This window comes from Chaetodon trifascialis, chromosome 13 (assembly GCF_039877785.1).
Source record: "Chaetodon trifascialis isolate fChaTrf1 chromosome 13, fChaTrf1.hap1, whole genome shotgun sequence".
Taxonomy (NCBI): Eukaryota; Metazoa; Chordata; class Actinopteri; order Chaetodontiformes; family Chaetodontidae; genus Chaetodon; species Chaetodon trifascialis.
Genome location: NC_092068.1, coordinates 16,007,205 through 16,019,856, shown reverse-complemented (window position 1 = coordinate 16,019,856; position 12,652 = coordinate 16,007,205). Strand labels below are relative to the sequence as shown.

The window sequence follows — 12,652 nt, the reverse complement described above, 5'->3', positions numbered from 1 at the left end:
CGTCATTACAGAATACTTGAAGCGCCAGCGTGCTCTTTAAGAACGCCCGACAGAAAATGGTCTTGTAAACACTGATATTTACAGTCACTGGTGTTAATTTAATATAATTCCAATCCTCGTGATACAGGCTGACACTCGCAGTATCCTCGGCCATAACAGCTACTTCTCTGAAAGAAAAGATGTCTTTGGCAGCTACATGGAGCAGGTCAGTGTTTGTCAAACGCAAGTTTATGTGTACTTTGAGGCAAACCTGTCTGTTGTTTTCAACAAATGACACTATTCAAGCTGACCAGAGGACACCACCATCAAAGAAACGCCACAAGAAACCTCCCTGGACTGATCATCTGTCCTGGGGGGAAAGGCTGGCTGATGTGGTCACCCCTCTGTGGAGGCTCAGTTACGATGAGCAACTCGAGCTCAAGCAAAAGCATCAGGAAGCGATTCTGTCTCAGCTATGCGGGTATCTGTCAGGTGATTTACAATCCCCGTCCTCATCACCTGTCACAGGTAAACTCAGCTTCCCTGTCCTGCCTATTCTGCCATCACCTGTGAGAGACAGCTACCGCAATAAGTCTACGTTTTCTGTCAACAGAGGAGTGGATGGAAATCCAAAAACAGTTGGATTTTTCATGGGCACAGGCAGGAAGAGAAACATTGTCTGCGTCAATGGAGACCACCTGCTCAACATGCCGGAGAAGCACAAGCTGGTAGCCAGGTGCTACCAGGACTTCATCCGCCAGTCTTCCCTGGAGCCCTGCTTGCTCTTTCACACTGGTGGTCACTGGAGAGAGGTGACAGTGAGGACCAACACAGAGGGCCACGCTATGGCTATCGTGTACTTTCACCCCCAGACGCTCACCTCAGAAGAGGTGGCAGTCCATAAGGCTGACCTGGTGGATTACTTCACGCGGGGGCCTGGATCAGTCTGTCAGCTGGACTCACTGTTCTTCCAGGAGTCCACCAAGACTCGCTGCACTCATGAGGAGTCGCCCTACCAGCTCCTCCATGGTCAGCCACACATATACGAGGAGGTAACATTCACCATCATGTCAAAACTACAACAAACAGCAAACATTGCAATATGGGCAACATGCCCATCGCAAGCTGCCTCACTTATTGTCTAACCCACAGCCAAAAAAAAAGAAATAAAAATTCAGAGGTCACCACTGATTCGGTATTGGAGGGCCATAGAGTTTGGGGACTTGGGAGGGAATGATTTAAAAAGAATGGTTTAAATTGATGCAGTACAGACCAGGATATCTGGAAATTTCTTTCCTAATATGGGTCAAGTTCCAGAAACACTGGATCCTACAGTTCCCACGATGCAGTGTGGTCGTATCTTCCATTAGACCCTCCCCACCTGTCTGTCAAACTTCTCGTGCTGTTTGTAATGCATGCTCTCTGGCGCAGATTAGTGACACAAAGACACTAAGAGACAGGAGGCGAGCAGGTAGCACAAAATCCATGTATGCTTATGTTCTGTTTGTCATCTCTGTATTGTTTTGTCATCCACAGCTGCTCGGCTTCAAGTTCCGTATCTCTGCCGATGCCTTTTTCCAGGTGAACCAGGCAGCTGCTGAGGTGCTGTATAGCACAGTGAGAGACCTGTGTGTCCCAAACCATGAGGAACGACCAGGAGGAGCAAAAGTAGACGGTACTCTCCTCGATGTGTGCTGTGGGACAGGTGCCATCGGTATCACTGCATCTCCCAGAGTGGACAGAATTATTGGTATAGAGCTCATAGAACAGGCAGTGGAGGATGCTAGACACAATGCAGCTCTTAGTAATGTACTGAACTGTGAGTTTATCCCTGGGAAGGCGGAGGTGGTACTTCCTGGCCTCATGTCTCAGCTGAGCTCCGCAGGCGGAGGCCTCGTGGCAGCTGTGGTAAACCCTGCTCGAGCTGGCCTGCACCACAGAGTTGTCCGAGCTTTACGAAACCAACCCGCTGTCCGAAGGCTGGTCTATGTTTCCTGTAAACCGGATGGAGAAGCTATGAGGAACTTCAGGGAGCTTTGTTGTGCACCTGACCCACAGAAGAAACTCACAGGAGATGCATTTTCTCCAACTCTGGCTGTGCCTGTGGATTTGTTCCCACATACTCCTCACTGTGAACTGGTGCTGCTTTTTGAGCGGTAGCAAGCACATTTTGTTCAGAGGTGGGCTGAAACCCTTCAGATATGATAACTTTAGAAAGTTGTTGTGAAGTTGAGTATGATGGACTGTATATGAGAAAAAGTTTCTACCTGTACAATAATCTTCTCCTCATAGTTGACCCACACAGGTGTTTTTTAAGTTTACTTTCTTGATTAGACCTCTTCAGGACTGCAACAAGTAATTAAGTCAAAGGTGACATTTAGAAGTAGCTTGTTTGGTCCAGCTCACAGTCCAAAAGTCAAAGATGTTACTGCAATGAGTAGCTGGTTTATCGATTAGTCCATTGATACAAAATTTATTGCCAACTGTTTTGATAATTGATTAATTCTTTCAGACATTTTTCAAGCAGTTTGCTTTTGCTGGTTTCAGGTTCTTAAATATAAGGGTTTGCTGTTTTTCTTTGTTTTTACTTTGTACTTCTTGTGAAGACTCTCTGGGATTTGAACTGTTGTCACTTCAAGCTTTGGGAAGTTGTAATAAGCATTCTTTTTAGAATTTGACATTTTAAAGAGTCAACCAATAATTGTAAAAATTATTGGCATATTATTGGAGAATGAAAATAATCATTAGTTGCAGCCTTTTCAGTTCTGGTAAGGTGACCTCACTTCATACCCGAAACAGAGCACTAACTAACAAGAATGATTGAAAACACTTCAAACCCTGCAGTGGGATGTTGTTCGTCTGAGCGAGACTGTGATTACTACAAAAGGTGGACAGTGTAATACAGTCTCACACAAAAACCCTACAATAAATGCTACTTTGTCAAGCTCATAGCATACTTTTAAATCGTTGACACTAATGTTGATTTGATTCTGCTTTGGTTCCATTTGTATCTCACAAGCTCACATTTGCTACAAGCAGCAGTGCGTGTCCTGGTCTGCCTGTAGTTTCTATATCTGTGCAGTGGATGGCGCCATTACAACTTCTCTGGAGCCGTCCTTCTAGGAAATGTCCCATTCATTCCAGTTCATTAACCTCCTTGGACCTGGCGTCCACATACGAGGACATTATACTGCTTATAATAATAATAATAATAATAATAATAATAATAATAATAATAATAATAATAATATAGAACATAAAAATAATAATATAGAACATAAAAATAATAATTCACTGATAATTCTTTGTTTTTACACTCATTAGGTCCCAATCAGCCCAAATAACAAAGAGAAATTAAAAATGCATGCCATGCAAGAGTACATGTCTTAGGAGGTTAAAGGTCATAACGTAATGAAAGTTTTGTTCTTGAAAATTTACCATAGTTGACACGAGCTCATACATTGCGACAGTGTGACCTTGGCTGATCGGATGTTCCTTTATCTCTTGAGTGAGGTAATGGGATGATGATATTCACGGACCAAATCATGGGTTACCAGCGTTAAAAAGACTGGGAAATGAACTTTTTTACCCCCACAACACTCACAGTGTGCTGACAATGAGCTCATTGTCAGTGTCTCATTTTTTTTCTTTACTCCTTTCTTGCAAACATAAACCAAAATGTGAAAAACATTTGGGAAGAAAAGTTTGTTCACAATACACAGTTGTTTATTTACCAATAGCAGTTTGAAAAAGTTTGAAAAGTCTGTCATATAATATAATCACGTCTTACCTGCAAAGTTTTACACAAACTCCCACTTATTTGTCTAATTTTCTGAGGGTTTTTTTATTTTATTTTTTTTTTTGGATGTTTTCTACAGCAAAAATGTACTGCATCTCCTAAAAGTTGTGATATTTTGGCCACAGTTGACATCCATGTCCGACCAGACATGCTTTTGAAATTTTAAGTGACTCTTGCAAAACCAATAAAAGTTCCACGGGACGGTTCCTGTGACTGTACTGGCCCGGAAAGGAGTGACATGTCAGTGGGGGGGCAAAGGTCACAATCATAAGTCATAATCATAATTGTAACTTTTGATTGCTGACACGGCGACAGTCAGGACTGTATGACATCATGGTATCAGATGAGCTGACCTGTGTTTACAACCTTCTGCCACATTTCATGAGATGATTGATTACAGATATGATGAGATCAGAGGGGAAACGGAGGGAGTTGAGCAAAGAGCCAATGGGATAAATTTCCCCATCCACCGATTGGTTTAAAACGACCTCGGTAGAGGCAATAAGAGGATACCGCCCTCATTTTAACCGGCGACCCGCGTTACCTTCCGCGTCTTTATTTCTCCTCTTCACCTGTGTCTCACGTGCGTCCGGAGCCTGTGCAGCTTTGCCTCCTCGTGTGCAGTGAAGAGCGGGTGCGAAACTTGGGTGAGCAGTTATTTAAATCAAACAAATTTGAATTGACATTTTTTACAGAGATGCCAATGTCATGCAATTAGAAAGTGGTATCTGACTGGTGGTACGTTGATGCTGTAGGTGACCACAGACATGTGAGACATGATAGAGTGAGTTAGCTAGCAATACCTACATGGCATTTACACTGCTGTTCCACTGACTTATGCAACTTGTGCATCATGTCCCACTGGAGGTAATGGTCACACTGCCCAGAAGGCTCACCATTCAGCTAGCTTAGCCTAGTTTAGCATAACATTAACCAAATCAGTGACAGCTCGCCAAGTACAAAAGTGTAATGGTGGCTTGAGCTGCAACAATTAATCGATTAATTGTCTACTATTAAAATAACGTGCAACTATTTTTATAATTGGTTTGAGTACTGTTTGAGCAAAAGTCCAAATTCTCTGATTGCGGCGTATTAAATATGAATATTTCTCTGGTTTCTTCACTTCTCTGATACTAAAATCACTGTCTTTGAGTTGCGGGACAAAGTTCTTGGATGTCATTTAACATCTTCTGACATTTTATGGGCCAATCAACTATTAAATCAATGGAGGAAATAAAAGATTAACCAATCCTCAATTGGCATTAGCCTAGCTGCGAGCTTTCCGTAGTAGCTAGCTGCTACATGTGGGCACACAGTGGCATCTGCCGGTGGAACAACAGGGACGCTACCGCTTTGATGTGTCACATGACGGATGGAAAGTGCCATAAGTCCCTAGTTTGTGGCGGTGGAACAAGAATAAGCTTTCATGTCCCACATTCAAATCTAACAGTAGCGACACTGACAAAGTGGCATCGGAAGAGTCGGTATATGCCAGCGATATGCCAGCGATAAGAGGGAGAGACAGTCGGTGCGCTGGTTCAAAGTGGTATCTCTTAGTCAAACACGTGTGACAAGCGGCGTTTCACAACCAGTGCTGGAATATGCCAGTATGAGTGCCACGAGATAAGACAGATAACTGTCGTAAACCAGTAAAACGACAGCAGCATGCCAAAATCCATCAGTGACATAACTCCCAGACTATAAGAGACGCACGCTCTGAGGCACTTCGCTATCCGCGCGCCGCTGGAGAGTGAACACAGACTGCTGCATGTACGCAGCCAGCCGCCGTACTTTTCTCTCTCTTCCTGCATCTCGCTGTACGCATTTCACTGAGCAACATCTTTTTTTTTCTCCTCCCGCTGCGCACTGCTGTTACAGAACCACTTTAGCAAAATGACCGAAACGGAAACCCGGAATCATCACGCTGGCAAGCAGCAGAACGGAGGTGCCATGGCAGACACATCGACGGTGGAGGATGTTTTTGACGACACGTATAAAGAGAAAGAGGGTCCCAAACCTCCGAGGAAGCTGGTGTGGAGAAATATCATATCGATGACCCTCCTACATATCGGAGGGCTTTATGGACTGGTTCTCCTTCCCTCCGCCTCGGTATTAACTCTTGCATGGAGTAAGTATTTACTAAACACTGTAGCAGGATTAGCTTTGCACCGTTTGTTGGTTGTTCCTCCCTGTAGGACACAATCAGGGCACAGAATGTGCTGATGTTGAGTGATCGTTGCTAACTGCACTGCATACTGCCTGAGGGGTCATGCCCATGGGAATAATGGAGAATGAGTCACTCTGGCCTTGTAAATTTTCATTACACACATCCATGCATGTAGGCCTCCGCACCCTTCTGTAACTGCTCAGACCTGTGGCTGATTCTAAACTAATTAGTCTTGTTGGACTCTGTAGCGTCTCCTGAATTAGAAGTATTTGAATTTCAGTGGCAAAATGCTTGTTGAATGATTATGATTTGTACCCTATATACAGTATGTAGACTATTGAGGCATGACTCGAATTCCTGAACAGTCTCAACTTTGTTTCCACTCTGGCACTGCATAATTTTCCCCTCTCTTTGCAATGCTGAGCTGCATATTATTTCACTGGGCAAAACAAAGCACAATCACCATTCCCATAGTCATCCCATTGTGAGCTGTGTGGCACCACAACAGAATGCTCTTTGCCAGTCAGAAGCCCCCGGTTCTCAAATCCTGGGTAGTCTTGTCTAGGCTTGACATAGAAACACATTCAGCAGTTTTAGAACAACAAAAGTGTGAGGGCAGACCTGTGTGCTCCCGCCAGCCCATCTCCCTGCATAGATGACTTTTCTCTGAACAAAGAGGCCTGGCTGTAATGGAAAGAACATGGTGTGCCAGTGAACTCTGCTCTCATGGGTGTAAAATTAATCTCAGCGTAGTGGTGATAGTTTCCCCTAAGACATCTGTCCTTTCCACCTTTCTTCCAGCTGCAGTGTGCTACCTCATCAGCGCTCTCGGTGTGACTGCTGGTGCGCACAGATTATGGAGCCACAGATCGTACAAGGCGTCTTTTCCCCTGCGAGTCTTCCTCGCTCTCGGCAACTCCATGGCCTTTCAGGTAAATCAGAGAAACGTGGAAATATTCCCATCGATTCCGTGGCAAGCGCTCGCCCGTGATGTTGGAGCAGAACGATGCACTGCGTGTGCAGAGTTTGACACTCGAGGGCTGTTTTCACATACAACTTAACATGTGGATGAATGAGCAGGATTTTGTGACATCACAATTGCTTTTGAAGCCAATCCTGGTCCAACATGCGCCACACACAAGTGTGATGAAACTTGAAGCGCTAGTGCTCGAACAGAGAGCGCGCTTTGTTGTTTGAGACATCTTGTGTCCAGCAGTTAAACTTGTGAAATGAATAATATTTGCATTTTTATAGATCCCACATTCTCTAATGAGGGAAAAGATTTTAATAATTTTCAAATAGGCAGTTTAAGATTAGATATAAAATAGTACTCAAAGCAGTCTTTTGATGTATCTTAAAAACTTGCCTGGAAGGGATCATAGGGAATATTCGTCACATGTGCTTGTTCCTGCATTTAGTAGCCAAAATAAAGTAGCAATGGTATGATTATCAAATGATGGTGCATAAAGTAAAATTATGTAATCTGAGTGATATGCATTTATTGTTTTGTTACCACATGATCCCTGACCTTAATCTGATGGTCTATCTATGGGTGCCTTTATGTAATCTTCTCCATCTCTGCCTGTGTCCCTGGGAGCAGAATGACATATTTGAATGGGCGAGGGACCACCGTGTCCACCACAAGTACTCCGAGACGGACGCAGACCCCCATAATGCCACGCGGGGGTTCTTCTTTGCCCACGTTGGTTGGCTGCTGGTCCGCAAACATCCCGATGTCATTGAAAAGGGCAGAAAACTGGAACTGTCAGACCTGAAGGCAGATAAAGTGGTCATGTTCCAGAGACGGTGAGCAAACATTACCCAGAGTTTGTTTTGGGGGTTTACTGCTGCTGTCCTTGCCAAATGTGTCTCACTGTAAGGAGCTCAAAGATGCAGGCGGAACAGATCCTTGTCAGCCACAGCGAGAGTCCACATGTAATCATCATTAAAAGTAATTTCCTCCTGGCCCAAGCAGTCCACTGTTATAAAGACCTTGATAACACTTAGGGACAGCTCTGCTGATAAGGGATGCTTTTTACCTCAAATCGCAGTGTGCCTCCATAATATCGACTGACTGGTCATTTGTCAACATTTCTACTCTTCTGGACGTCGTCCCAGATTTTCACTTGTGCTCTCACGCAAAGGAGATTAACATTGGCCAGAGCCACCCAATCAGAAGCCCCCATCAACTGTACAGTGAACTACTGTATAAAAAGTCCAGAGATAATCATGTTAATATGTTTAGAATTGCCCTCATAACAATGTAAAATTACATTGCTAGATATTGTATATACAGTACACATATAGTAGGCAGTGTAGTGTAAGTATAAAACATATATTGCCACTGTAAGTACATTAAGACATTATACAAAGAATAACCAGCTGGAGGTGTGATATGGTGAATCCACCAAATCAAATTTGTTTTACTTCATTCTGCTCACGTGAGAGCGGATCTGTGTGAGATACAGTTTGTTCTTTCATTTCAGGCACTACAAGCTCTCCGTGGTGATCCTTTGCTTCCTCATACCCACGCTGGTGCCCTGGTACTTCTGGGGTGAGTCCTTGGCTGTGGGATACTTCATCCCTGGACTCTTGAGATACACTGTGATTCTCAATGCCACCTGGCTGGTGAACAGTGCTGCGCACATCTGGGGCAACAGGCCTTATGACAAGACCATCAACCCGAGGGAAAACCCACTGGTTGCTTTCAGTGCCATAGGTAAGGAAACGGCATGTTCATTATTCACGACAGTAAAATAATACTGACGTGCAGCTATGTAGTCACTGCATTGTGCCACATTTTTGTGGAGTTTAGTGTCTTTGTGTGCCTGAGGGACATTTGAATGATCTTTTCATCACTCGTTGAAAGCTTGTCTTGTCAAGTCAACCACAGTGGAGGCTCTCTGAAAGCTGATTCAGTCTGGCGTTTGTAGTGGGACAGTGTGCTAATCCAGTGGATGATGTTTACTTTGTCCCGCCTGCGCCAGTTTTAGCTTTGAAAGTTAGAGCTGGTCAGCTCTCTACTTGTGTATTTATTCATTTAGAGGCTCATGTTATTTTCAGTATCATTGTTTCCCGTGAGTCAAGACTTTATTCGTGGTGGCTGAGACCACGAGGTTATGATGCGGCAAACAGCGCACGCGATTCAATTCACACACGAACTCATCATTGCACAAGAACGTTTCTTTTCTTTGCTTTCAACTGCAGCCTTGCAAGAATGAACATTGTCAGCCGTGTTTTATCCACCAAGCTTGCAAGCAGCATTGCTTTGTTGTTGTGCTTCATCTAAGTGAGTGCTCTCCTGCATCTGTGATACCAAATGAAAAAAAACATGTTGGAAACAATTATGTTTCCATGTCAGTTTCACACCTTCCTTTTTTAGTCTCACCTGTTGTGTCACTTTAATTAGTTGCAGCAGTTCTTTCCATGATACTCACTTGTTCCTTAGCACCCAGAGCAGCGATAATAATGCAGTTGTAAAACACCGTAGCCAAGTGTTCTGCATGTACATTTTTACACTTATGGTCACATGTGAATTTCTGATGATCACCTTAACGTTCAACAGAGTGAAAATGGTCTCATGGACTGTTTACTGCTGGTCACCAGTGGTGTAAAAATGCTCTGTGATTGCAGTCTGGAACAGAAGTTGCAGCATTAATCAAAAAACCCTGAAAGAAGGTCTAAATGTGGATGCTTTCTGCTGCAATGCTCCACGGGATTGTTAGTCATCCCGTGTCCTAAAGCTGTGGGCGCAACTTGGCTGTTAGCATGACAACCAAGAGCTTTCATAATGATGGGAGACTAATTGAGCACATCTGATTTTGGTTGCTTCCAAATTACATGACAGTCGGCCTTTTAAGATTTTTCGATCCAAAAAATCATCCCCGCGTCACACTCATTGTCGGTCCCATGGTTGGTTGTCACTGCGCCACAGTTCTGTGATGTGATCAAATGAGTGTAAAGTTCATCATCAAGTATGTTGTTCTACTGTAGCTGCACATCATCACTGAAGTTATTAAAACACAGTTTATCCTTTGGTTTTCAGGGGAAGGCTTCCACAACTACCATCACACCTTCCCCTTCGACTACTCCACCAGCGAGTTCGGCTACAAGCTCAATTTCACCACCGCCTTTATCGACGCCATGTGCTTCCTGGGTTTGGCCAAGGACCGCAAGAGGGTGCTGAAGGAAACGATCCTTGCTCGCATACAGCGAACGGGTGACGGCAGCTACAAAAGTGGCTGAGCCACACTCGCTCCACGCTCTGCAATTGATACCGACGTGTCAAACCAAGACAGAACGTAGCAGCAGGTATAGCAGCATTTTAGTGATGGGGGGGTGATTACCATGCTTCTGATTATAAGTTAAACCTCTTCCGGAGACTAATATTGGCTTTAAAGAGTAGTAGACCTTTCCATAAATTGTGTGGGTCACTTAAGTTTTGAAGTGTCCTCACTGACTATTAGCCACAGCCAGCAACTTGGCTACATGTGCAAGCACAGCTTTTTCACTATAATATTAAAAACAGGCACGACGAGAATGAAAAAGGCTAATTGGGATTTAAGTCTCTTTTGGCGGCCGTAGAACAACCAAACAAGTCTGTGTGAGCGGTGTGTAAAAGCAGCAATTACAGAATAATTTACTGTATGTCTTTTTTTGTTAATGTGCTATTTATTGATAGTCTTTGGCACTTTTGAAAGCTTTATTGAAACCCTTAACAGTGAGGTTTCTCAGCAGGCCAGGATGAGGGCCTTTCACTCTAACTTTAAGTTTCATTCTGCAAGGAGTGGAGTTTCATCTTGATATTTGTTTGTCTATTTCAAGCTAAGGCATTTCTTTATTTTTGGTAAGCGTGTAGTCTTACTAAATCGTAAGCTGCCGCGTTCAATGCCAACACCAAGACGGTCAATGCTTGTCTTGACTGTCCCCATTTATCATATCAGAGTAACCCCTGGGTGAATACGGCTCAGAGTGTTATAATTTGGGATATTTTCACACCCGGTGTCCACGGGGCTCCTAATGAGGATCGAGTTCTCTGGATTAACGCAGGGTCTACCTGTGGTTGAGCAGTGAAGCGGCCTCAGACTTCATCATTAACCCTTTTCATGTGGACGCCTCTGGACTGAAACGCTGAACCAGAATTCTCACTCTTAATCTGAAAAGAGAGAATTGTTTGCATTTATTTTTGTATTCATTTCAAACACACTCAGATATATAAGGTCTCTCTGTCCCTCAGATAAGGCCAACGAGGCATGTGTAGGAGGTGCATTTACCTTTTTGTGCTGTGTGATATTGAAACGTGTCAGGACTCTTGCCCAAATGCCTTATGAGGGTTGCACACCTGTTTGGAAAATTAAAAAAAAAACAAAAAAAAAACGCAAGTTATGGAACTAAATTAGGGCTTAAATCTTCTGTCTAATCATGGCTGTGTGGTGTCTGTCTATTTGAGAAAAGCACTTCAAAATCCTGAAATCAATTATTTATAATAGACAAAGTGGGACCATTCAAGAAAAGGAAAAGATAAACCAACAGCAATGATGAGTTACTATGATTTAACACGTGTGGAACCAAACAAATACTTTGCTCTAAAACAAGATCCAAACTTGTTACGATATCATCAATGATACTGTTGTATTTGTCACACTTCCTATTTTACGAAGCAACAATTTTCTACAGTGTTAACTTCTTGAAGTTTGAATGCCTTAAAGAACGGCACATTTTTTTCAAAGAATGTTTTTGCCCACTGTATGTACCATAAATAAACCAAATTTTCTACTTGTGACAAAGTATGTTTTGCTGTTTTTGTTGGAATTCTGTAATACTCCGTATTCGTATAGATGATACTACTTCTGCTACTTTCTTGATCAGTGGTTTATAGATACTACAATAGTAACTTCTACTGATTATTACTTATTAAATTAACAACTATAAAGAGCAATTCAGAGGTAATAAAGTGTTTTATAAAATGTATAAAGAATAAAATAAGTGTCACAAATAAAAGAAACTTGGTGCTTAGTCATTAAATGGAAAATATGGGTTGTAACTGCACACAGAAACCAAAAATCTCATGATCCTAAATGTAAATTAAGCTGTTTTCATTGTGCATTATTTAATACACACCTCCATACTGCAGTATACATACGCGCAGACATATGGTGTTGACATTTTTGGAAATCTTGGGATCTTTACTGACGTGTGCATGGCTTTGAAAAAAGTCCATGTGCACGACATGCTGTCACATACTGATCCCGTGAGTTGTTCCAACGGGCGTCAACAATGACTGTTTTTATCTCCATCTCGCTGCTGACATAATCGAACCGCAGAAGCTCAGCTGCCCTCTCCTGTTTTTGCACGTGCTGTTCTTGTTAATTAGCAGCCTGCTCTACTGTCCACATGCCTGTGCTGATGGGGGATCTACCTCAGCCGGTCATGCTTGACTCATTTGTCTCACAACACATCTGACGTTGTTGAAACATGGCTGCACCCGTGACACCACCATACATATTTAAAATATCTGCAGATATTGTCTGCGCATTCCTCGAGGACCTTGAGATTTCTGTAGATATGGAAGAATGTTTTGCAACTGTGCACTCCTGCAGACTTTTTTTTTTTTTTTTTTGCCATCACTGTCCTCCTGTTAGAGGTCAGATGGGCTGAGGCCATGTATCAGGCCTGTTGAAGCTGCTAGCTTCCGTTATCTCAGCCTG

The 12,652-nt window shown here is 43.1% G+C and overlaps 2 protein-coding genes across 2 annotated transcripts; both read left to right on the top strand.

The window, feature by feature from the left end:
- Position 1: 1 nt before the first annotated feature.
- trmt2b (tRNA methyltransferase 2 homolog B) lies at positions 2 to 2,931 on the top strand. The gene is made up of 2 exons (XM_070977094.1): positions 2 to 1,031; positions 1,516 to 2,931. The coding sequence occupies exons 1-2, from the start codon at positions 180 to 182 to the stop codon at positions 2,137 to 2,139; spliced, it is 1,476 nt and encodes a 491-aa protein (XP_070833195.1). The 5' UTR covers positions 2 to 179; the 3' UTR covers positions 2,140 to 2,931.
- Positions 2,932 to 5,368: 2,437 nt separating this feature from the next.
- scdb (stearoyl-CoA desaturase b) lies at positions 5,369 to 11,731 on the top strand. The gene is made up of 5 exons (XM_070977095.1): positions 5,369 to 5,906; positions 6,747 to 6,877; positions 7,546 to 7,751; positions 8,432 to 8,664; positions 9,991 to 11,731. Exons 1-5 carry the CDS (start codon positions 5,672 to 5,674, stop codon positions 10,188 to 10,190), a joined length of 1,005 nt encoding a protein of 334 aa, XP_070833196.1. The 5' UTR covers positions 5,369 to 5,671; the 3' UTR covers positions 10,191 to 11,731.
- Positions 11,732 to 12,652: the final 921 nt, after the last annotated feature.

Bases quoted from the DNA above. Each gene is read 5' to 3' on its own strand.
- trmt2b (XM_070977094.1), top strand. From the start codon at position 180: ATGTCTTTGGCAGCTACATGGAGCAGGTCAGTGTTTGTCAAACGCAAG. The intron at 1,032-1,515 runs GTAACATTCACC...TGTCATCCACAG, and splicing joins AGCCACACATATACGAGGAG to CTGCTCGGCTTCAAGTTCCG.
- scdb (XM_070977095.1), top strand. From the start codon at position 5,672: ATGACCGAAACGGAAACCCGGAATCATCACGCTGGCAAGCAGCAGAAC. The intron at 6,878-7,545 runs GTAAATCAGAGA...CCCTGGGAGCAG, and splicing joins GCAACTCCATGGCCTTTCAG to AATGACATATTTGAATGGGC. The intron at 8,665-9,990 runs GTAAGGAAACGG...TTTGGTTTTCAG, and splicing joins GGTTGCTTTCAGTGCCATAG to GGGAAGGCTTCCACAACTAC.